The sequence below is a fragment of the Caloenas nicobarica genome, chromosome 15, assembly GCF_036013445.1.
Source record: "Caloenas nicobarica isolate bCalNic1 chromosome 15, bCalNic1.hap1, whole genome shotgun sequence".
Lineage (NCBI taxonomy): Eukaryota > Metazoa > Chordata > Aves > Columbiformes > Columbidae > Caloenas > Caloenas nicobarica.
This window is the reverse complement of record NC_088259.1, coordinates 9,257,799-9,281,418: the sequence shown is the minus strand read 5'-3', so window position 1 is coordinate 9,281,418 and position 23,620 is coordinate 9,257,799. Positions and strand designations below refer to the sequence as shown.

Sequence of the window (23,620 nt, the reverse complement as noted above, 5' to 3'; positions counted from 1 at the left end):
TGCAGGATGTGCCCAGCTGAGTGGCAGAGGAGCCGCCAGCACCACTGTCCCCGCCGCTGGCGATGGCTCCAGGAGCACGAGCATCCCCACATCCCGGGCCGAGGGAGCCGGGGGCTCCGCTGCCCCGACACTGCCCCTGGGAGCCGGGGGCTGCAGGAGCCTGGTGAAGCGCCCAGCCGGCTCCTGTGGCACAGCCAGGGTGCCAAAGGGGACCGGGACCCCCAGGCAGTGCGGTGTGAGGCTGGGGCAGCGCAGGCCGGGGAAGGGAGGAGGAAAGCAGCAGCATGATTCCCTGCTCTCCTGACCTGCAGAAAGCACAGGGAAATGTGTCCCAGCTTGTGCCCTGAAGCAGCTGCCCCGTGACGCTCAGCAGGCTTAAACCCAGACTCGGTACTGCATACGGAGGAGACGGACAACACACGCAATGGAGGATTTCCACGACCATGGTAATGCTTGTTTTAAGTCTTATTGCTCCGAAAAGGCTCTGGGAGCCTCTGATATGTGAAGGAGCTGGGTCCTGAGGAGCAGAGGAAGACCACAGGGGTAACTCGGGTCTGTCACTAGCACCGCTGAACCTCACACACAGCAGCAAGGGGACCTGGGGGAGCTCATCGAACCCCTCTGTGCAGGAGCCACCACTGCTCTCTCCTCCCCAGAGCTGGTGGAGTGGGCCCTGCTGCAGCCTGGTGCAGGTAACACAGTTCCCAACCGTCCTGAGGCTTGGCTTGTTCCCCCACCCACCCTACATCCCGCTTGTAAACAGCATAGGCAGAAGTAAACAGTTTCATACAATCACTCCCCTGGCAGGGGGCCCTGGGGAGCAGCAGGGTTTCAGGAGGGGGTGCTTGGCTCCCCCCACACTGACCAGGACCCCCCCAGCCCCTGGATGCTCAGTTTTGCTGTAGCCAGAAGAGACAGAGCCAGCCTGGCCTTAGGCTGGGCACTGGCTGCAGGCTTGGTGCTGCTTTCCTAAGCTTGAGTTTTCCCAGCAGCGCATCCCAAAGCCACAAACATCAACAGTAGCAGAAGTTCAGCCTGCAGGAGCTGGACAGGGGACACGCGACAGACCCAGCTGGGAAGAGAAACCCAAACATCCCTCATCCTGCAGCACAGGCAGGTTTGAGCTGTTCCCACCTTGTTCGAGAGGGAGAACTGGTCTGGGCCAAAGTAACAGGGAAGAGAGATGTGAGGGGCTGTAAACACAAGGCGGGTTCCTGTATAGTCCAGGGCGTCGAGCACAAACAGCAGCAAAATGATCAGGGAGAAATGCTCTGAAAAGGACAAACTACTGAGGGGACCATCCATGTTGGCCACAGGCTGGCAGCCCCGTGTCTCGTCCTTGGAAGTATTTGCTAAATCCTAAGTAAGGCACTACGGTCTACCTCACTAACGCCAAGCTGGTTCAAAAACACACCTGCAATGCAAAAGCTGAGCTGGAGACATGTGGTTTGAGGGTGGCCTGAGCCAGCAATGGAGCAAGGGGGTGACCAGGCTGGCTCCTGTCCCTGGGGAGCAGGGTCTGGGAGCCAGCTGGGGGCAATGGTCCCACCTTCCATCCCCACGTCCTGCCTTCCAGGCTTTTCTCCACACATGGAAACCTAAGAAGCTCCCTTCTCCTGGGGTATAACACCGGTGGGGGGCCCTTCCAGTGGGAAAAGCCACGTGAGCTGGGACGGTAAATCCCTCGTACCACACGCGTTCAGGCCAGGGTTGGGTTCTGACAGCTCTAACAGGAGTGAAGGCTCTGTCGGGTGGAGGAGAAACCCGCCCGCAGCTCCTCAGCACAGCTGCCGCAGGGATCTGCTGCCAATTAGAGACAAACAAGAGCAGACCAAGTGCTGATCAAAGCCCCAAGAGCACTCTGTGGCCAGGGCACCCGCTAACCAACCCCAAAACTGCCCAGACCCCAGCAGCCAGCAGGAGGGAGTCTGTACAGTTGTGGTCCGGCTGCAGCCACAGCAGCATCCCCAGAAACAAAGGGAAGAGCAGCATGGGAACTGGGGCTTGGCACAGAATTTGTGCTGTCCAAACCTTCACAAGTCACAGACTCATGGTGCGCAGCCTCCTGGCACCATCCTCCTAAGAGGGACCCAGCCTTCCTGCAGCAACAGCCCCAGCTTTGTGTCCTGGAATAGATGGAAAAGGAAAAAGAAACCCCTCCCTCCTTTCCCTGCCTTAGCCCACCTGAGTTTACGGCACTTGCAGTTATTCCTGTGAGCTCCAAGTCCATGGAAGAGATACAAGAATGTCCTGCCAGTTCAGGGACCTTCCAGGGCTGACAAAGGGAAAGCTGCAGCCACACACAGATGTGGGAATATCCCCACAGTCACGGACGAAGGTTCAAGGGGACCCCTCCTGCCGTGAGGCAGTTGGGGAGCAACGCTGCTCCCCAAACCACTGTGGGGGGTTTAGTGTGGTGAGGAACGTTTCAGGTGGTTCAGAACTGGCAGGGCGGAGGAGAGGTGGTGCTGTACATCGCATTTACAGAGAGCAAAGCCTAAAGACCATCAACATAGGGTCAGCCCCAGAATATTAGTGTTGCTCTAAATATAGGCAAGGAAATCGAGTATTAGCTGCTCAGCCTGAGGTTCCAATCTCCTTACCTGAGCTGCACTGTGTTGTCACCAAACCCAAACAGCAGCATTGCCTTTTGCTTCCCGGAGACAGTTACCTAGCAAGGAAAAGTGTTTCACCGAGGCCAGAACCCAGCCCGTGAGCCATTTAGGCCAAACCTCCTGCTCTCCCAAGTGTTGTTCCTAAGGACTGAACGTTAAACAGGACAGCGCAGTGAACTGCTTTCTGTTTCTCTTGGATGCAGATGATTCACCTGAAAACGTACCTACAGGCTCCTCGTTGTTCTCGGTATAGAAAGACCATAACAAACGTCACTGGTGAAATCCAGCTGGGGAGGAGGAAGGTTCACCCGCCGCGGCAGCAGACCTGCCTCACCAAATGCCTTTCCAGCCTGTTTCTGCTACTCTGTTCTAATTAACGCCAACTGCTCACGGCCTGGGCAGCATCTCCCTGTTCAGAAGCTGCCTGGCTATGAAATTACTCATCTGCTTGCAACACGTGGTCCGAGAGAATCACTTTTCCTAGAGCAAAGCACTCCCACTGCAAACCCAGCAATCGCTCTGCTCCCGTTTCCCCGAGCCAAAAGCAAGAGCTTTAAACCCAAAGCTGTGCCCAGCCAGAGTCTGCGCTGGTGCCTGGCAGCAAACCTCGTTGCTGGCTGTGATTCCCACCTCCTGATGGAACCAGGTCTTCTCTAGAAACATCTCCCGAGTCAAACGGTCACACAGGAGACATGGGGAGGGCTGGGCAGGGGCAGATTTGCTCTCTGGATCTTGTTTAAAATAGTCTCATGAGCACAAGAGCTGCCAGCCTGTGCTCTTCTACAGGCTCCTGCAGCCCCCCCTGAACCCCAGAACACTTCCTCCCAACAAAACAAAGTAACACCCAAAGATTTCACATTGCCAGAGATCCTGCAGACCAAGGATCTTCTATATTATCGTCTTCGACCTCTCTCGTTGCACATAAATAATGGAGATTGTGGGTCCCTGGTAAATAAACCTGCAAGAAAAACAAGAAAGGAAAAACAGAGGTCAGGTGTGCCCATGATTTTGTCCCAGTTACTACACTGTCACAATGTCCTGCCAGCCCTCCCGCTGCCACCCAAGCCCAACCATGGGCAAAGCGAGCGGGATTGCTGGTCCAGTGCTCATTGCACCTCTGCCTTGTGTTCCCAAAGCTTGATTAAAGCAGTATTTGAGGGGCTGGGAGAACTCGGGATGAGCCCACAGGGCCCCACACCAGGACTGCAAACAACTGCAAAGGTAACAGGGTTGGTGCTGGAGGCACTTGGCTGCTGGATGGAAAAGCTGGAGGAGAAGGAGCCCAACTCCCACAGCCTTCCCAGTGCTCCCAGTTACCTCAAGACAGGCATTGCCACATCCCTATTTCACAGTGCTTTATCCTGACCAGGTTTACAGCCATTTATTTGCCAGGAGTGATTCACACAGCCCCGCATTGCCACGGTTGGCACGCAGCCAGCCCGGGGCTGGTGACACAGCCCTGTCCCACGGGACCCCCGCGGTGACAGCCCGGCTGGACCAAGGATGAGCATTCCCGCAGCAGAGCCCGGCCTTGAGGCTCCACGTGCCGCACTGGCGAGTGCCGGTGGCCGGTCCTGCACCAGAGAGGTGGCATAAGCCAGGACACTGGGGACACCCTGCACCGCTCGCCCTGCGTGTCAGCAGCAGCTCAGGCTTCTCACCTACCTCTTGCAGAGCCACCTAAAACCCATTTCAGCACAGATGAAAGCAGAGCAGGATAGGTTTGCAGAGCAGGATGGGTTTGCAGAGCAGTTACATGGAGAAAAAAAAAAAATGGGGGCTGGATTTAGCTCCTCCCCTCAGCAGGGACAGGTCCTGTCCCACTGGGAACACACGAGACACTGAGTGACAGCGATGGAGCAGCAGGAGAGACCGGCTGAAGGAAAACTGCCTTGCCCAGCACATTACTCAAATCCCTCAGCCCGAGGAAATCTCAAAGAAATCCGTGCCCGAGGAACACATTTCTAAAGGAAGAAGATGCCTCTGCTGCTGGGGGCAGCAGCCAGGGCCATGGGCACGCTGCTTTGCAGGAGAGGGGAACCCAGAGATGCCTCCTTTGCCCATTGGAAAAAGCCTCTGTTTGAGAAAAGGCTTGTGAGAGGCACCCAAACATCAGGTCAGGGGCAATCGCGCGAGGAATTTTCTGGAAGATTCCTCCTGTGGCGCAGCTTCATTAGCAAGTAGGGCAGTGATTCCGTGTGCGCTTCCCTGGAGTAGGAACATTTTCAGGGAAGAGTGTTTGCTTGAGCAGCCCCGAGCTCGCAGCTCTGAGACCGCAGAGCTCACCCCACTGACGCAGGCTTGTTTGAGAGCTTTTAATCCCTCCACTGATGCCACTTTTAGTTTTAATCAGCTCGAATGTTCGCTCGGCATCAGCAGGATGTGAACCAGCAGCCCATGGAGTCCTCAGCCGGGGAAGATGACACTCACGCGTGGGTCATGGCAAATGGGGGTGGCGATGTGCTCTGTGTGGTGGCAGAGGGAGGGAGACAACCCAGCACCTTCTCGTGTTCATCCCATCATCTGCCCCTCCATGGGAGCACAGGGTACAGGCGACGGAGCTGAGAACCCCTGATATATCCTAAATTCTTCCCTGTGCTCTGCACATCTATTTGTGACGTGCTCCTTGGGAGCTCCCTGAAATCCAAGCGCAGCAGCCCCCACCAGGAGGGACAGCAGGGCAACGGTGAGCAAATAAAACCACGAACGCATCTGGCCAGAGGTGACGTGACCCAGCACATCCTCAGGGCCCGCCAGGCAGAACCACGGCTGCCCACAAAGATGTCACCACTCCACGGGGTGACCCTGCAATGCTGCCCCTGCTGCTGCAGCCAAGGAGAGGAACCGACCTTGCTCTTACTGTCCCACAGCTCCTTTTGACCGCACCGAGATTCACAAACCACACTGAAACCAGCCTGCAGCCAAAATTAACACGATTTCAGAAACGAAACCACCATCCCTTTCCTTGACTTGCTCAGCTGATCCTGTCCAGTGGGTCTGGGGCACTTTTACCCCCCAGGAGTCGGGTGATGCAAAGGGCCAGGCCCCAACTCGATGTCAGAGCCCTGCTTGCATGCAGGCGGCACAGACACCGCTGACCGCCCGGTCCTGCCCTCTGGCTCCCCGATCCCATGGGGCAGCAGTCTCGGAGCCCTGGGCACAGCACCAGGGAGCTCTGGCCGGGGACAGACTGAGCAGACGAGCTTGTTCAGCATCAGCTCCAGTCATGGTTTGACAACACCAAGGGGAGAACAACGCAAACAGCTACTTTCAGCTGAAACGGGAATGATCAAAAGCAGCGCCAGAGGAGAAGGGGTGCTGGAGTAAACCAGGCGAGAAGGCTGCAGGTGTGTGCAGCAGCCATAGCAGAACTGAAGGCAAAGCTGCTGGGACACGAAGAAAAATTGGCAGATGTCTGTGGCAGAGTGAAGAGTAAGCAAAAATCTGATTTTTGGGTCAGGGAGGGTTACAGTTTTCCAGGTTACGACACAAACCAAGGCTGAGTAGGGTCTGGAGCTGTCCTGGGGAACCTACAGCATGACCCAGCAGCCTTACAAACCACACACCCATGCCACAATTCAGCTGGAAGAGATTACTCGAGTTTCTCAGTCAACTTAAATTACCTGAGAGCAGAATTCAGGTCTTGCTCTAAATCCCACTTTAAGCTTCTCAAGCCCGTTTCCGATTTTAGATTTGCATTTAATAACAGCCAGAGGTAGCCTGATTTGAATGCAATAAATACACAATGCACTAGAAAAACCCTACAGGAAAGCACACCAACGGTTGCCCCACAAATACGCCAGAGGAACGTTCCCTGCAGCACAACATTCCCAGTTCGCAGTGAACATACGGCTCAGTGGCCACGCTACGTATGCTGGCTCATGTTGTGTAAGTGCGTCCATCCCTGCTCAGCTGTGTCAGGGACAGAGTGATCGGTGCAGACTCACAGCTGCTCTGGCTACGTTTGGGGGGGTTTGCAGGAGGCAGCTGGGTTTTAAACAAACAGCCACAGGGCAGGACTGTCCCCTTGCTGTTTGTTATCCCTGCATGTACAATTCTGCAGATATGCGCAGGATGAATTTTCCCCGGAGGGCACGGGCTGGTTGTGTAACTCAGCAGCAGCAGCGTGTCAGCACAGAGCAATGGCAGATGGCAACAGCAAACCCCGACCCGACCCTCCGCCACGCAGCGCCCGAGCTGCCCCGCGCCCGGCCCTGGGGCGTGAGGTGGGGTGTCCTGCTGCGGGGGACCTTGTCATACCCAGCTGAAGGGCTCACATTTCTGCACATTCACCCTCCCAGCCTAATCCCCAGCCCACACTTGCACTGGGACCAGTACTGAGCCCCAGCCCCGGGCAGAAGCCGTCGCATCGATTACTTGCACTGGAGATCTTAAGGGTGTTAAATATTTTGTGCCGGGGTGGGGATGGTTTGTGAACCAGTTTGGACAAACCAGCAGTGACAGAACTAGATCGACTCAACGGGCCTTTTCATTTCTCGACTTCCTTTTCTCTGCGCTCAGCACAAAACTCACCTGGGATGGGCAGCACATCGCTTTACGTAAGCTCAGTAACCCTCAGGTGGGCAGTGAGGAGGGTTTTTTTTTTTTAGCAAAACCTGCCAAAATGTCTCCACCTTCCCCACCACCATGCTGCTGGAGGCTCGCTCTCTCTCATTCTATGATTTATGATCCCCAAAGCTGATGTCCAAGGGTGCTCATGGGTCTCTCTGCCCTGCACCAGCCTGTCTCAGCTCCACTGGACCTCTGGGCAGCAGTGGGACGTGCAGCTGCTAATTCTGTTTCCCGCCTCTCCTTTATTTTTGCAGTGGAATAGGCGGGGGGGAAAAAAAACTCAGAAGCAGTGCTCTGATGAGTCACTATCGAAATTGCTCTGGGAACATGAAAGACTCCTTTGTGTCACTACAAAGTGCATTATCGAGTTGGTACAGCGGACAGAATAATACAAAAACTGCCGATCACTTACCCAGCTGCAAAGCACAGCAGTGCCCTGCCCTGAATTTAAGCAGCACATGTAACTTGGTCCATTCTGGTTTCAAGCTCAAAGGCATCGGGTCGATCCTGCGGGTTAGCAGCCAACATGTCTTTCAGGAGCTGCTTGACCCCCTCAGACATGGAAGTCCTGCGTTTCTGAGGGATGTGCAGCTCCATCTTTGGGTTTTCTAGCAGCGCTTCCCCAACGGGCACAATCTCGGTCCCCTGCTTGATGTAGGTCCCCAGCAGCTCCTTCTTGGTCTCGGCGTCGATGAATGTGATCCTCTCGATCATGGCCCAGATGATGATGCCCAGGGCAAAGATGTCAGCCTTGGCAGTGTAGTGTCCTTCCCAGACCTCGGGTGCCATGTAGAAATCGGAGCCGCATGCCGAAGACAGCCAGTACTTGTTCACATTCACATTTCTGTTCTCGTGCCCGCCCTCCTTGCCCCGAGCGGTCAGGCCAGCGCAGACCTTACTGAGCCCGAAGTCAGCCACCTTGAGAACAGGGGTACCCGACTTCTCGGTGATGAGGATATTGTCCGGTTTCAGGTCGCGGTGCACGATGTGGTTCTTGTGCAGGAAGGCGATGGCGCTGGTCAGCTGCAGCATGAAGCTTGTGTTGGTGGCGGGGTCAGGTCTCCGGGACAGCACGTACTGGTTGAGGTCTCCCCCTTCGCAGAACTCCATGACGAACCAGAGGTAACACGGCTCCTCTGCATAGCCCAGGATCCTCTCGCCTAACCAAAAGGGACACAAGCAAAAGAGGGTTTTTCAGACATATTATAAAATGTACAAGCTACCTGAGGGCAGGCAAGGAACGGGTCTGGTTTATGCAGATAGGAAAGGCGTTGGGAACATGACTGGGACCTATTGCATAGCAAGGTATGAGAAGTGATGCTGGCGCTGTTGTGGCTCCAAGAGCTTTAGGATCCCATTGGGTGCCACACGCCAGCCCCACATTTCTAAGCCCAGGGCTGGCAGCCAGCTCAGGGACCTGTCCCCAAAGCGCAGACGTGCCAGTGAGACCGGGCTTGTGTCTCCTCGGGCGCTTGCAGGGAACCTGGAAGCAGAGGGTTATTTTCCTGCACTACCGTTAGGCAATTCTCACCGGGCTCTGAAAGCCAAAGCAGCAGCCACTAACAGCACAATTAGCAGTGAGTCTGCAGGAAAAAATAAATCAGTTCCGTGTGAACGGCAGCTCTCCCACCTGAGGTCTGCCACAGGAGGCAAAGGCTGCCTTCTATTATACGTTACACTTTACTGGTACAACTGCAAGTGGGGAGTAAATCACACCCCGCAAGGCTGGGCCAGCACAGCCTGGCTAAGAGCAGTCACATGAAAGCCTTGCAGCTCTTCTCAGACTCAAATTTGTGCATTTAAGCATTGTGTTTGTGCTAGGGGAGCTCTGCCACTTCGTACAGCTCCATTGAGTGCCAACAAGTCTTTAAGGAGAGGAAACCAGAGGCCTGAATAGCAAACAACGTTTAAAAGCAACCTCAGCCATGCTTACAAACATAACTACGGCCTCACTCATTTGTGCTGCTACTCAGTATTATTGCCCCAAGTTTCTCCCTTCACCAGACGTCTCATTGAGCTCTTCCAGCTCAGAACATCTCAGGTCCGTTTCATTGCATCTCAGATTCACCCTACGTCCCCCTGCCAAAACAAACCACTCTCTTGTGTCTAGTTTATGTGCAACAGCATCACATCAGCCAACAGAATCAGCCAACGCCAGGGTGCAAATCCCATTGCCAGACCCCACATCACTTGCACAGGGCACCCAGGTGATGGGCAGAACCTGCACACACAACCAGGGCATCACTTTGCTCTAGGAATTAGGTGGTTTTTATCCTTAAGCACTATAAGGGAGAAGCTGAAGGACACCACTCACCTCTGCCATAGTTAACAAGTCACACAGACGAACTTGAGTGTTTTGAAAGCAGCTAAATAACTCCACCCATTTGACAAAGTTGGGTTTTGTTTTAGCAAAGCCCTGGAGAGCATATGGGAAAGCAAATTTCCAGCAGCAGGTAAAGCCAAGGACGACCTGGGACACCAAGGCCTGGGCTGCGTGGCGCCCGCAATGGTCAGCGATTGGTGTGGGTGGGAATATCGGTTATTTGGACAAACAGTCTGTAGCCATGGCTACTGCTATGGAAATGGAAGTCTGGACAACAGAAGGATTTGGCTGCACCTCCCTGCCCTGGGCAGAAGAGGAAGGTCAGGGCTGGGGGATGGGAGGGACGTGGGGCACTGGGTGCAGGTTGAGGGGCTGAATGAGACCCCAAGGTGCTGGAGGGGGCTCAGTACACAAGCCCAAGGGCCAGTGGGGAGCAGCACGGGACACTTTGGCTCTGGAGACCAAAACACCTACCAGGAAAAGCAGCTTCTCACCCTTTGGTGAGACTGGCATGACGGCATGGAAACAACAGCAGAGGCTGCTCCTCCCTGGAGCAGAGACCTCGGCACGGCCAGGACCCCCAGCTGCCACCAGCCCGGGTTTGCTGAACCCCAGGAATGTCACATCAGGGAACAGGGTTTTGCTTCCCTGTCCCCTCAGAACCCCTGTAGCCCCAACATGGAGAGCAGGAGGGTTTGGCTCTTCTCAGTCAGGAACCGTGACAGAGAGCGTGTCACAGCCCCAAGCGTGTCACACATGGCCAGGAGCACAAGGTGGGATGGTGACAGCAGGGATGAGCCAACAGCCCCTTCCCGCAGGGACCTGGCTCAAACAGCGGCTCACCAGCAGCAGGGACCTGCTGGCTCCAACAAGCCAAGGACTCCTTTTTAGCATAACAAGGGCTCTGGTTTAAAACTTGGCCCCTGGAGCTCGGCAGGCGTGGGGGGGACAGCGCTGACCCGGCAGCACCATGCGCTTCGCTCCGGGTGGAGCTGCTGGGAGAGGCTTAAGCCAAGAGTAATATTTCCTCATTTTCTTCCTATAATCTGAAAAGTGGTTTAGTTGTTAAATCATCTTCCTGCCTTCAAAACAAACAGCTTTAAGCATAAAGAGCTGGCAAAGCCGCTTCCTAAAGATGAGATGTTTGCAAACTGAAGTCAAGCAGCCCAGAGCTGAAGAGATGCAGACGACAGGCCAGACCCGCTCTCCATCACGGAGCATCCCTGCCCTGGCACAGGACGCTCACACTAACCCCTCCATCCCCGCAGCAGCCCTGCCACAGCGTGTCCTGGGAGCTCGTTAACAACTTGCTGATTTGTTTAGCATTACAGGGAAAAAAAATCTAATGACAGCAGAAACAGCATCCCACTGCTGCTGTAACCTTCGACTCCCTTGGCGCAAAGCGCAGACGAGAGTCAGCACATGCAGCCGAGGCACTGGGACTGACGGTAACATGTGGGCAATGCCAGGGCAGCCCACGAGTGAGGCTGGTGGCAAGTTGGTGGCCTCACGAGTGGCTCACTGGGAAGCAACACCTTATGCCTGTTCACTTACCAAGGCAGCTCTGTCCCTGCTGTGGGCCAGGAACAAGAGGCTGTGCACAAGCCCTGAAGATGTGCATGTGTCAGGCCTCAGTGCTGGGCTTCCAGCTTCTTTTTCACACTCTGCCTTTAAATTTATTATAATATGCCAAATCTCATAAAAATGATGAAGGCTCAGGCTCCGCACTGTAGCTGAGACCCGACATGACCTGCTATCCCGACAGTTGTGCTCCCGATTCAGAAAGTCCCCGATTAATCCCCCGCCACGCACTGGCACGGCATCTGTGCCGGCCCGTAAATAGCCCGGCTGCGGTCGTGCAGAATGGCACGGCAGCGCAGCGACGTGCCAGCCACTGCGGTGCAGCAGCTCCACGCACACAGCGGGCAGGGACGGAGAGCAAGCAGGCCTGGGAGGCTCACCTCGCCCAGGCTTTTGTTCGGAAAAGATTTATCGGTGCCGTATCGGACCCAAAGCCTGGGGAGACAGCGAGTGCAGCTCCTGCTGAGCCTGGGAGCAGCAGACAGTGTAGTGCAGAGGGGAGAAGGAACACGCTGTATTTTGGGAAGCGAAACTGCTGCTCTGCCGTCTTGGGATGCACAGCCCTCCCCATGGCAGGGACGTTGTGGGGTTCTCTCCCTCCCTAGAGATGGGAAACACCTATAGCTACCCAAGAGCTGTCCCCAAGCCACGCCAGCTCCTCTCAGGGTGCACGTGGCAAAGCAGGGGCAGGAAACCCCCAAACCTGCCAGAAGGAGCTTGACTTGCTCCAGCTGGACCCAGCAAAGGGAAAAGCCGGCTCCTGTCCCGGGGAGCCGCGCCAGCAAGGGCACGTAAAGGAGGTGCCCAGGCCATATAGAAAATAGGACAGTGCCCTCCAGGGTGGTTGTGCTGGAGTGTGAAGGGATCGGGGCTGCATAGGGCAGAGGGGGCAAGTTGGACGCATCCCCCTGGAGCATGGAGGGGACAGGCAAGGTAGGGATGGTATGAGAGACAGAGGCTTGCCCTGAGGGTGGGTCTCAGTGGCTCTGCATAAAGTCTGTGCCTGGCACAGGGTTTGGAGGCTGCTGAACTCCCCAGGGAGTGTACGGGAGCCCTGACACACAAGTTTGGGGAAGGGGGGGCTGGGGTGAGCTGGCTCTGGCTATGACAGGCTGGGGGGCACAGAGGCATCGAGGACACAGGGCTCTGGTATTTTTCCACATCTTCATATTGGCAGAGCTGGACCTGACAAGCGGCCAAGGGAGCAGAGGGAGGGAGGGAGGGAGCATTTCGGAGATGTCACTATCACAGTTATCAGCTCTGGCAGGAGAAGGTGACCCCTGACAGCCCCGTGATGCTGCTGAGGGACCCCAGGGGAAAATGGGGTGGCAGCTTCCAGGGCTGCCCACACTTGGGAGTGGAACGGGACAGGAGAGGACAGAGAACGGTCCCAAAGCTGCAAGAGCTTGAGGGAGCGGGAAAGGCAGGCTTCTGGGGCTCAGATGAGACAGGACTGGGGCAGAGAGGGGGAGATATCCCCTCAGTGTGACTGGGGTGGAGATGTGTGAAGGTCCCCAAGGGACACACATGGGCTGTGGGGCAGGTCAGGGTGGCGCAGGGAGCCCCAGGACGGGGTGTAACAGAGGAGGTAACGCTGGCAGGGGACACAGGGAAGGGCAGCACACAGGGATGTTCCCCAGGGCTGCATCCGAGCCTGGACATGACAATGGGGTCCCTCAGGAGAAGGGACATGGGGCTGGGGTGCTGCAGAGGTGCAGGGCACAGAGGGACGCCACGGGAAGGGCATTGGGCTGCAACACACAGGGTGGGAGCTCAGGGAAGGACATCCCTGGGAACAGCACACAGGGGATGGGGAGCGAGCAGAGGGGACACCCAGGCAGAGCCCAAGGGGACAGCACAGGGCAGGGCCCAAGGCAAGTGACACTTGACAGAGGTCCCAGAGGGTGCTGGGGGCAGCAGACGGATCCTGGGGGGCCCTGCAGGGACAGGACCGAGGTGGGTGGTGGCAGCACCCCTGGGGCAGGTACTGCTGCGGTGTGGAGGGACCCCAAGAGTGACAGAGGAGACTGGGACAACCAGGGGTGCAGTGGGGGGATCCTGGGGGTGGCTGTACTGTCAAAGTGGTGAGTTAAGGTGGAGGGAAGGGTGGGGGGTGAGCTTTTCGGTGGTTGTCTGAGGGCAGGGGATGCCCAGGGGGAATTTGAGCAACGGGGCAATGCTGGGGGGCAGAGGGGCTGCAAAGGGGGAAGGGGATGACACCAGCGTGGGGTATCCCAGAGGTTCCCTGGTGTGGGGACGCTGATGACAACGGGGAGGTGGCAGCCTCAGGGGGTGGGTGACACTGGGGTGGGTGACGCTGGGGTGGGGGGCACCCAGGGAGGATGACACAAGGGTGCACAGGAGGGTTTGGGGGGGCTCCCCGGGCCGGGGCAGTGCCGGGGTGCACAGGAGGGTTCTGGGGGCGCCCCGGGCAGTGCCGGGGCCCGGGCGGGGCCGGTACCTTTGAGGGAGGTCTCGACGAGGCGCAGGTAGAGCTGGCTGCGCTTGTTGCCGTGGCTCATGCGCTGGCCCAGGCCGTGCCGCTGCAGGACGCACTCCTCGAAGCGCACCACGTTGGGGTGCTGCCGCCGGAGGCTGGTCAGGGCCCAGAACTCGGCCAGCGCCAGCTCCACGTTCTCCGGGGCATCACAACGGATCCGTTTCACCGCCAACCGGGCGCCGCTGCGGCCCGACACCGCCTCGTACACCACGCCGTAGGCCCCGCGGCCGATCTCGGCCAGCAGGCTGTACCGCGGGGCGCCGCCGCCGCCGCCCGGGCCGGGCCCCGCCACCGTCGCCGCCATCGGGCCCCGCCGCGCAGCCCGCCGCCGCCGCCGCGTCGCCCTTTGTGTCCCGCGGTGGCCGCCGTCCGCCGTCTCCATGGCGCCGCCGCGGGGGGGGGCCGCGCGCCCGCCGCTGCCGCCCCCCCCACCTCCCCCGACCCCGCGCGCCGGGGAGCGCCGCGCGGGCGAGGGGACACGCGCCGCCGCGTCGGAGGGCGGAAAAGCGCGCCCTGCCGGCCCCTTTAAGCGCTCGGCCAATCGCGGCGGCGCGGGACGAACCACGCCAGCCGCGGGGGGGGTTAAACGGGAGCCGCGCCGGGATCCGGCCTCCCCCCGGCGGTGGGATGGGCCTCAGTGGCGGCGGCCCGGCTCCCGCCGCACCCCGTGCCCGGTAGCCGGGGCGCCGCTAAAGTGCCTCAGCGTGGCGGGGGCTCAGCGCGCCGGCCGGTTCCCCCGCCCCCCCCGCCGCCGTGGTACGCGCCGCCGCGGTGTAAACAGGTCGGTCATCGGGGCGGCTGCAGCCGGCGGCAGCCCCGGCCTGGCCCGGGGTCCCCTCCCCGCCGGGCACGGCACAGGGGAAGCGATGCGGTGCGGGGCTCACCTGGGCCGCGGCGGCTCCGGGCCGGGTGCTGCGCGGCGGCGGCGGCGGCGGCGTGTGAACGAGCGGGCGGTACGGCGCGATGAGAACGGGGCCGCGCGCCATGACGTAACCCGTTATGTAACGGCGGGAGCGACCCGCCCCCTCCCGCCCCCCGGGCCGGGACGGTTCGGTGCACCGGGGAGGGGGTTCGGAGCACCGCGGGGCCGCGCTGCCCTTTTCGATGCACCGGGAGAGGGGATGCACCGGGAGGGGATGATGCCCCGGGGGCCGTGCAGTGGGTGTCGGTGCACCGGGGCTGTGCAGCCGCACCGGGAAGGGCGGGTTCAGGGTTCGGGGCGATTCCAAGACACCGGCGGCATTCGGGTCTCCTCCCGAGCGCCGCATTCGCCCTCCGGTGACGGTCCGACCCCGCTCCCGGGGGTTCACCGGGGGCTTTCCAGCTGGAAGTTCCCCGGGAAAGTCGCTGAGATCCCGGGGAGCATCATCCCGCTGCCCCGGGGCTGGGCAGGTGCTGGTGCAGCGGGGGTTTTCAGGGCCCCGTGGGGTGGCCCAGCACATGTGGGTGCCCCTGGGATGGGAAATGCATGAGTCACCAAAAGCGGGGCACAGTGACTGCCATCCACTGGGACCCTGAGGGGCGGCGGGGGCTGGGGGGAGCCCCGGGGCACAGAGTGACCCCCCCGGGGTGGCCACGTGCCCACACAGGGGTCCCTGTCTCACACACTGTCCTCAAACTGCTCTTCACCCTCCGGCCAGGGACTTCACGAGCATCCTCTCACCCTGGGTGGTGCAGGGGGTCAAATCCTGGCACTGGGCTGCTGGGTCCAGTGCTGCCGGGGGTGGCAGCCAGTGGGTCCCGGGGTTCGGGGCCTTACACGCTGCCGTGCCACTCCCCACAGGCAACCAAACCCCATAACAGGGTTTTTTCCAGCTGCTTCTCCCTCCATATTCCTGTCCCCGGCAAAGGTGACATCTGCCAATGGCCAAGGAGAGCATCTGCAGAGCCGATTTACAGAGGAGCTCAAGAAATTACTGCTTTCTTGACTCACTTCTGAGACATGTGCCGTCACCATCACACAGCTCACAGCAGCTCCGGGCTGTGTCACGCCTGCTCCCCACTGGCAGGGACGGAGACCCTCAAAGCCACCAGCACCCAGGGCTTGGTGTGTGGGGCGGGTGATGCTCCTGTGGTGGCACGGCCAAGGCTGCAGCTCCTGCTAGTGCTTTAAACTCAAATTGCTCTTAAATGGAGCCACTTCACCTCCTGGCTGGGGGGGCCATGCCACAGCCTCACGCTCCCGGTGCCGCTCGGCAGCCCAGCGCAGTGTGTGCCGGTGGCGGGGACGATGGCAGCGGCGTGACTCGCTGTGTTCGTGTGGGCTCCGCTTTTTGTACCGGCATCGAGTGGCCACTTGTGCCGCCTGCCCACGCAGGGGGGTCATCGTGTGCTCACGGTGACCTCGAGCCGCCGTGGCGTGACGCACGCAGGGCCTGTATGGGCTCCCAGTCCCGCATCGCCGTTCTGCCAGCTGCCACATCCCCCGCAGCGGTGACCTGTCCCTGCCCCGCGCTGCCCGCCTGGTACCTGCCCCACACCGCAGCGGTGCAGCCGCCGGAGGTTGGCTCCAGTGCCGTTGCGCTCAGTCAGAGGCTGCCTGGCTCCCATGGGAGCAGACCCCTGGGTTTAGCCCCCTGCGGTTCTCCCCACAGAGCTGTTGGGGCCTCTCATGACCCCCAAAATGTGTCTGGCACATCCCTCGCCCCATGGCCCCATCCGCAGGCTGCTCTGTGCCTGCAAAAAGGCCACCTACCCCCCACTCGTGGCATCGTTTTAGGGCCAGGGGGGAGAGGGAATGTTTTAGGAGTTTCTGGAAAAGCCCTGGCACTGAATAGGATGAAGCTGACGGTGCTGGAGGAACCGCTGCTGTCCCCTGCGATGCTCCCGCCGGCAGTGCTGGGTCACCGTCCCGCTGCCTGGGGACAGCCCAGGCGAGGGGCAGAGCTCATCCTCCCACCCAGGGATGATCTACCCCATGCAGGGATGGGGAGCTGGGTGCTCTCGAGGTACCGGGTCTGGTCTGGGGGTGTTGGGTCAGAGCCGTGTGGCTGCTGCTGCCACGGGTGACGTTAAGTGCCATCAACTCCCACTTGCTTTCGCAGGAGCTCATCCCCCTCCTCGCCAAAGCCGCTTTTCACTCATGTACTTAAGAAAACTTAACTTTTCTATTACTGCACATTTCTCTTACCCAGGTGCTTAATTACCATTGTCCCAGGGAAATGTCAGTGTGACTCACAGACAGTTTCCCATTAGGAAGCGACAGATGAGTATTAATTAAACTTGCTGGTGGGTGGGCTCGCTCCCAGCTTCTTTCCCAGGGGGACCCTGTCACCCCCCGCACCTGCCCGTCCCATGGCTGGCCCCAGAGAGGACCCTCTGTCCTGGTTCAGTTCATCAGTGGCACATGTAGAAAATTAGACAGTGACTTTGCTGCAGGTATGGGAGTAACTCGACCTCCCCCTCAGAGCAAAGGGGATCAGCCCTGAGGAAGGAACCTGATTACAAATGTTTTTTCTGTCTGCTCATGGGGTTTGCTCCGTTTCCAGCAGCTCGTCTCCCCCCAGTGCAATTACCCTGTGTGGGAAGGTGGCTGCACCCCGGGCCGTGGGGCTGCGGGAGGCTCTGCAGGCAGCTCTCCTTGCAGGGGGGCAGCTGGGGGCAGCCGGGGCCGTGCTGGTCCCCTCCACAGTCGCACTGGCCTTTGGGGTGATGCTGTTGCTCCTGCCCGCAGATGTGACTCCCTGACAGAGCCATTTGCGTTAACAGCAGGTTGAACCCAGGAGACCGGGCTTCAGGGATGGACTTCATGGGTCTGGGAGGGCTATTTGATAGCAATAAAGGGTTTGGTGTGAGAAATGCTCCTCCCTGCCGTATCTGCAGTCCCCTCAAGATGATGAGTCCCGGCAGTGAGGGTTAAACCTGCCCGGGAATGCCCGCAGCCCTGGCCAAGGGTGCCTGTGGTGCTTTGCAGCTGCTTTTTGTTCTTCTCAGATTTGTTCTGTGCATGCACAGCCCAGCAAGGGGCTGCCCTGGCTGCCCTCTACCTGTGCCCCCATGGGGACCTGAGCTCTGTCCCCCCTCGCCACAGCACTGCCACCTCCTGGGATGGGTCCCACAGGGGATGTCTCCTCTGTCAGCCCTGGGGAGATGCAGGATGCTCTGCCCTTGCCTTGTCCCCACCTCATGTTCCTCCGTGCTGGCTCAGCCTCAGCCCAGATGAACTAAAATCCACCTTCAAGCAAAAACCAGGAGGTCTCACATGCTTTCTGGGGAGCAGAGCCTGGTGGCACCCCAAACGTGGGTGCTAGTGGAGGTGGCCAGCAGCCTTGGGGACAGGGGAGCAGGGGCAGCTGGCGCAGGCTGCTGGTGCTCGGTGGAAGGTCCCGGCCGCGCTGGTGGCCCCCGTGTCCCTCACCAGCGCCGGGAGGGCTGAGGGGGGGGCAGCGGGTCCGGCAGCTGGTGTTGGAGCGGGGAGAAAGGCAGGTTGCTGGGAAACATCCCTCTTGAGCTCTGATAAAAATAGCTCCGGCTTCAAGGCAAGAGGATGGGCTGCACTGCTGGGGGGATGTGGGGGACGGGATGGGCTGGTCTGGCCCCCAGGTCTGTGTCTCAGCCCCCCCTGCCCCACGGCAGGTCACAGTGCAGGGGGACGGTGGTAGATGAGCTCAGGGGGTGCCCTGGTATGGCCTATTTCACCCCCAAGCTGGGCTTAGAAATGTACGAAAAGGAGTCAGGGCTGAGTGAGGAAGGGATGGGGGGGTGTCTGTGTCCCCCCCACCCTGCTCCCCCTGCCCCTTTGGCTCATCTCTTTGGGTTTGTCCCCAGGAGGAGGGGCGACAGCGCAGGGGGAAGCACAGCAGGGCTGAGCCCTGTCGGTGCAGAGTTTCCCTGGGGGGGCTTCGCTGCCCAACTGCAGCTGGGCTGGGTGGGCTGGGGGGACATGATCCTTCCCTGGGGTGTGAAGAACCTCTCACCCTTCCCAGAGGTTTTGTACGGGCTCACTCCCCCCCAGCATCACCACAAGGTCCATGCATCTCCCCAGCCTGCTCCCCAGGCTGTGGGGGTCCGGGATTCACACCCCCCTCCTTCTTGGCCAGGATTTGAATTTGGTGCCCAGCAGGCATTCACACGCCCAACAGCCAAACTCCTGCAGCACACAGCTGCAGGGAGACAGACCCCATCCCCATCCTGTATTTGGGATGCGCATTTCGAGGCCGAGGACCAAGGCTGGCCCGACGGGGTCTCCGAGGGACACAGCCGGTGGTGGTGCAGCGGTGGGAAATGCACCCCGGTCCCCGGGGCTGACCGAGGGCTGCGGGGGCTCCGGCACGGCGGGAGAGACGGCTGGGGAGGTGGCGAGGATGCTGCGAGGATGCTGCGGGGCTGATCATTCGCAGCCTCCCTCGCCCCGATTGGCTCCACTGCCGCGGGAGGAGGCTCCGTGGCCATAAAAGCGGGATGGGAGCCAGGGGGTGCCAAGTCCAGCGGGCACCCCAGGCACCACTGCAGGGCCACCAGCCAGCGTGGCCTTGCCACTGCCACCGATGACCAGCTCAGCGTGACACCCGCGGAGGGACACCCAGCACCCATCCTGACTTGGCGACGCGGGTGCTCGGCGGGACGGGGAGCAGTGGCAGGTAGGGCTGCTGGGGTCACCATCCCGCTGCCATCGTGCGGGCGCAGCCGGGGCATCGCTCCTGCTCACCAAAGAGTGACTCTGGTTAAAAACACCCCGAGAGCAGCTCACGGTTGGGCTTGTTGCATTATTTTGAGGGGCTCCTCTCAACCCTCAAGTGGTTTCGTAGCCAGTGAGCCACCACCGAGAGCTTTGCTGGGGTTCATTTTGACACTGATGCCATGTCTGTCACCCTTGTGGTGGGGACACCTGGGGCTTGGAGGGCAAAGGGAGCGGGAGGAAAGGTTGGGGGGGAGTTTTCTGTTTCCCCACGCTTGGCTCGAGCAATGGCAGTGGCCACAGTACTGGGTTTTGCTGCAATTCGGTTCCAAAAGTCACTGAGGTTTTCGAGAAGCATTGTCCTGAACATGTTTCCAGGTGATTTTTAAAGGCAAGGAAAGGAATGGCCAGAAGGTGATTCTTCTTCTCCACCAGAAATCGCTGCAGGGTCCTGACCTGCCTGGGTTAGCCCAGAGTGGGAGGAGAGATGTGCTCACATCTGCTCACCTCCCTCATGAGAAATAATCACAGGTTAATTGTAACAAGGGCTCGGTCTCTGTGCCGCCTGGCACACACCGTCCCCGTTCCCCCCTCTGTAACCTGCTTGGGGCTTTGCCATGCACAAGCAAAGCCTGGGCACCGAAAACTCGAGTGGAAACAGGGCAGGGGACAACGGGACCTCGGCACAGGTAGGACACGCTGCTGGTGGCCGTGGCAGCCAGTGCTGGCGTTGTCACACACTGCCAGGGTCCCATCGAGGTGATTCTGCAGGAGCGATGGCTCTGGAGCCACGAGCTCCTCCAGGTAACACGGCATCGGGCTCTCACTCCACTTTTCTTCCTCCCCCCTTTCTGTGCTGCTGCTTCTTGTTTTATCCAAAGCCCTTTGTTTTTCTCCCCTTTTCCTGCCCCAGTTTTGCCAGTCCTGCAGCAGGAGCAGGCAGAGCGCTGGGGGACAGCGGTGACACCGCCTGGACAAGGTACATTTGCAGTGGGGTGTCCTGGCGTGTCCGTGTCTGCGCTGTGCTCCAGAGAGCTGCAGCTCCCCTGGGTGCCACCAAGCCCCCGATTCTTTGGCTGCAGCTGCACACGGCGCTGCTGGCGGGAGAAATGGGTGGGAAAAGGGAGGGTGGAAAAAGGAAAAAGGTTGTTCTTGGGAGCTTCGTTCCCCTCGGTGCTGCAGCTGGCACCTACCTGTGTGGCTGGCGAGTCCTGGCTCATCGGTGCCGTCTCGGTGGCAGTGAGGTGAGAAGGGACCGTCACCTGTCACAGCAGGGAGGGCTGGCCGAGGTCCCCCCATGCCCACCCTGCCAGGGCGAGCCGGGGCGGTGTGCTCGTGGCTGCACAGAGCCTGTGTGCAGCACAGCCCAGGAATGCAGACGGCTTGACACACAACGGTGCAGATAATTCAAATTAAATTTTAATCTGGCATGAATTAATACCATGGCATTAACATTTCTTCATCAGTACCAATTACAGTACATTAGCAGATACTGCTGGAGAATACAATAGTCTCTGATATGCGTCATTAATGTGTAACAGATCCCTCTGGGTCATGCCTTTCCACCCCAGATAAAAACAACCAAGGAGGCAGGCAGGTGCTTGCTCCCCTTTGGCCTTGGCTCTTGCTCCTGAGGCCACCGTGGTCCCAGTGGCACTGCAGTCCTGTGGCACCGTAGCTGGGACCACCACTGGCCCCTGCAGCCTGGCCCAGGGGTTCTGGAGCAGCCGCGGGCGCTGCCGCTGGCACAGTTGCCCTGCCGGCCCTTGCACAGCGTGTTCAGCACTCGGGAGGCTCCGGCACAGCTCCTGGCCGGCTGCAGGATGGCGAGCATGGCGTGCAGGTGGGCTTGCACCCCAAATCCGGCTTTTTCCCCCTCCCTCCTGCTGCAGCAGCCCAGCAGAAGTGGCAGGTGGGAGGGAAGGAAACGCGTGGGATGCAGAACCCGAGGTGAGTCTGTGCTGGGTGACGGCGTCTCCCTGTCCCCTTTCTGCCGGTGGCTCCAATCGCAGTGCTTCTCTTCCCCAAGGCCAAGGGGAAGAGCTGGTGAATCATCCCCTCTGCACCAGGCAAATGCAGCCATCGCAATAGTGCACAGAAACTCAATGCTAAAGAAAACAAAAGGGGCTTTTCTTTCCATAGGTACAGAAGGGGTGATGGAGGAGATGGATGAGGATGAGATTGATGGGGATAGGGATGGGGATGAGGACGGGGATGAGGATGGGATAGAGATGGAATGGTGGTCCCAGCCCTGGGGACCTTGGTGGCCCTGGCGGCCTGGCCGCGTCTCAGGGCTTGTGCCAAGGACCTGGCTGCAGCTGGGGTAAGAGATCACATCCCGTGGCACTCCCATCCCCTTCTCTCCCCATCCTGGGACCCGGGAGCAGCTCCCAGAGGCGAGTTGTGGCCACAGGTCCCGGTGCACATCCCCAGGAGCAGTGGTAGGTGCCCCGTGCCAAAGGTGCCAGCAAGGCGGTGACAGGGTCCCTGAGGCTGGCACAGGGAAGGTGACTGGCTCTATGCCATCTCTCCCTCCCCAGGCAGCGGCTGCGGGTGACATGGCGCGGCGACTGCTGGAGCTGCTGCTCTGTCTCTCCCTGGCCTCAGTGGCATCTGCTGACTGCCTCACCCAGTGCTCCCTCTGCGCCGCCCGGACCCACGGCACCGAGAGCAGCGTCCAGCCCCTGGTGAGTGCCGGCCCCACGCCGGAGGTCACAGCGAGGGGACAGCGGGGGTGATGGTGCACGGGTGGGTCGTGGTCGTGGGCACCCCGGGGTGCTGGGAATGTCCAAGATTTGGCTCCTCGCTGAGCTTGGCAGCATGGTGGGTGCAGACCCCCAGGCTTGGGGAGGGGGTGCCCCCCGGGCAGGTAGGGGGGGAAGGCAGAGGGTGATGCCAGCGGGTGCCCTGCGGCTGCTGTCTTGCAGATGTGCCTGCAGGAATGCCAGGGCTCCTTGCCACCTGGCCCCGAGTGGGAGACGTGCAGGAAGGCGCTGGCGCTCCTGGCCCCGCTGGTGGCCCTGGCCGAAGGGACAGACGTGTCCCCTGGGGAGGTGGAGGAGGACGAGGCAGAGCTGGAGCCGGAGCAGGGTCCCGCGGAGCCACCGGCCAAACGCTACGGGGGCTTCATGAAGAAGCTGGCCAAGGGGAAGCTGCTTGCCCTTCTGCGCGAGAACGCCCACAGCAAGGGTGGCCTCAGCAAGAAATTCGGGGGCTTTGGCCGCAAACTGGGGGAGCGGGCGGCCCCCCAGGACTACCCGGGGCTGGGGCCAGTGGGCGATGGGGACGAGGAGCCCACGGGTGCCGGGGCCACGGGGCAGGAGCTGGCGGAGCTGCACAAGCGTTATGGTGGCTTCATGCGCCGGATCCGGCCCAAGCTCAAGTGGGACAATCAGAAGCGCTATGGGGGTTTCCTGCGGCGGCAGTTCAAGGTGACCACACGCTCAGACGAGGAGCCCAGCGCCTACTCAGGGGAGGTCTCGGACCTATAGAGCCGTGCGTGGGAGAGGTGGCATCTCTGTCACCCTCAGCCCCATCCCCTGCCCAGCCTGGTGTCACGCCTGCCTTGTCCCCCCAGCAGACCATGGGTCCCTGTCCCCAGCTGTCCCTCTCTGGTTCACCTGCCCGGCCCTTAGGGACCCTGTGCATCAAGGGGACAGTGCCACCCCTCCGGCTGCAGGTCCAGCCCCTGGGGTCCCCAGGGCAAATTGCAGAGGGGTTGCGCATCTTCCACCCTCCTGTGGCCGCAGAAGCACAGCTGGGACTGGAAACCATCACAGCTGAGCTACGGGGCAACAGCTGCTGAGCACCGGGAGGGACGAGCCGGGGCAGGATGAGGTCCCCCAGGCTGGGTGACAGCCTAACAGCCGGCACGGCCGCAGGAAAGGCGGCGGGACAGAGCCGGCACTGCAGCACTGTCACCGGGACACCATCACCAGCAACCGGCTGAGCACACCCCGACTGCCCTCTCGCTCGCTGCGTCCCCTCTGTCTCTGCACCCACTGGTCCGCCCAGGCTCCCCCTCCTGAGAACAACCCCCAAGGCAGGATCAGACCCCCACCTGGCCCCCGCTCCCCCCGCAGTCAATAAAAGGCAGATGCCAATGAAGCCGAAGCCGTGCCACATGCTGAGCATCGGCTTTGTCCATGCTCTGGGGTGGATCAAGCTCTCAGCATGAGAGTCCATGCACTCCAGCTGGGGCGTGGGGGGTGTTGGGGGGCTTTGGGTGCCGAGGGTTGGGGTACCTGCCCTGGGTATCACAGGGGTGTGGGAGCCCCCGCACCCCATTGCTGCTGCCCCTGGAGCCGCGTCCTGGGGGCGACAGGGCCCCCCCAGCCCAGCAAGAATGCTCAGCGCACATGGGGTGCAAGTGGGGTGCTGGCTGGGGACCCACTCTCCCTGCAGCACCCAGG

The 23,620-nt window shown here is 60.1% G+C and overlaps 2 protein-coding genes across 4 annotated transcripts; one reads left to right on the top strand and one right to left on the bottom strand.

Moving 5' to 3' along the window:
• Positions 1–753: 753 nt before the first annotated feature.
• On the bottom strand, positions 754–14,089 carry STK35 (serine/threonine kinase 35). 3 transcript variants are annotated; one of them, XR_010607041.1, is made up of 4 exons: positions 13,553–14,064; positions 7,600–8,347; positions 2,032–3,573; positions 754–1,800 (listed from the first exon to the last, which is right to left on the bottom strand). XR_010607041.1 is itself a non-coding variant. In XM_065645575.1 (3 exons), exons 1-2 carry the CDS (start codon positions 13,971–13,973, stop codon positions 7,635–7,637), a joined length of 1,134 nt encoding a protein of 377 aa, XP_065501647.1. In that variant the 5' UTR covers positions 13,974–14,089; the 3' UTR covers positions 754–3,573; positions 7,600–7,634. The 3 variants fall into 3 exon arrangements, 1 of the variants encoding a protein (XP_065501647.1); XR_010607042.1 differs by having other exon boundaries at positions 754–2,275; positions 2,604–3,573; XM_065645575.1 differs by having other exon boundaries at positions 754–3,573; positions 13,553–14,089.
• Positions 14,090–21,728: 7,639 nt separating this feature from the next.
• On the top strand, positions 21,729–23,245 carry PDYN (prodynorphin). The gene is made up of 2 exons (XM_065645847.1): positions 21,729–21,895; positions 22,136–23,245. The coding sequence occupies exons 1-2, from the start codon at positions 21,767–21,769 to the stop codon at positions 22,697–22,699; spliced, it is 693 nt and encodes a 230-aa protein (XP_065501919.1). The 5' UTR covers positions 21,729–21,766; the 3' UTR covers positions 22,700–23,245.
• Positions 23,246–23,620: the final 375 nt, after the last annotated feature.

Excerpts from the sequence above, each read along its gene's own strand:
- STK35 (XM_065645575.1), bottom strand. The coding sequence starts at position 13,973 with ATGGAGACGGCGGACGGCGGCCACCGCGGGACACAAAGGGCGACGCGG. Across the intron at positions 8,348-13,552 it reads CGTCGAGACCTCCCTCAAAG|GCGAGAGGATCCTGGGCTAT; the intron begins GTACCGGCCCCG and ends CCTTTTGGTTAG.
- PDYN (XM_065645847.1), top strand. The coding sequence starts at position 21,767 with ATGGCGCGGCGACTGCTGGAGCTGCTGCTCTGTCTCTCCCTGGCCTCA. Across the intron at positions 21,896-22,135 it reads AGAGCAGCGTCCAGCCCCTG|ATGTGCCTGCAGGAATGCCA; the intron begins GTGAGTGCCGGC and ends GCTGTCTTGCAG.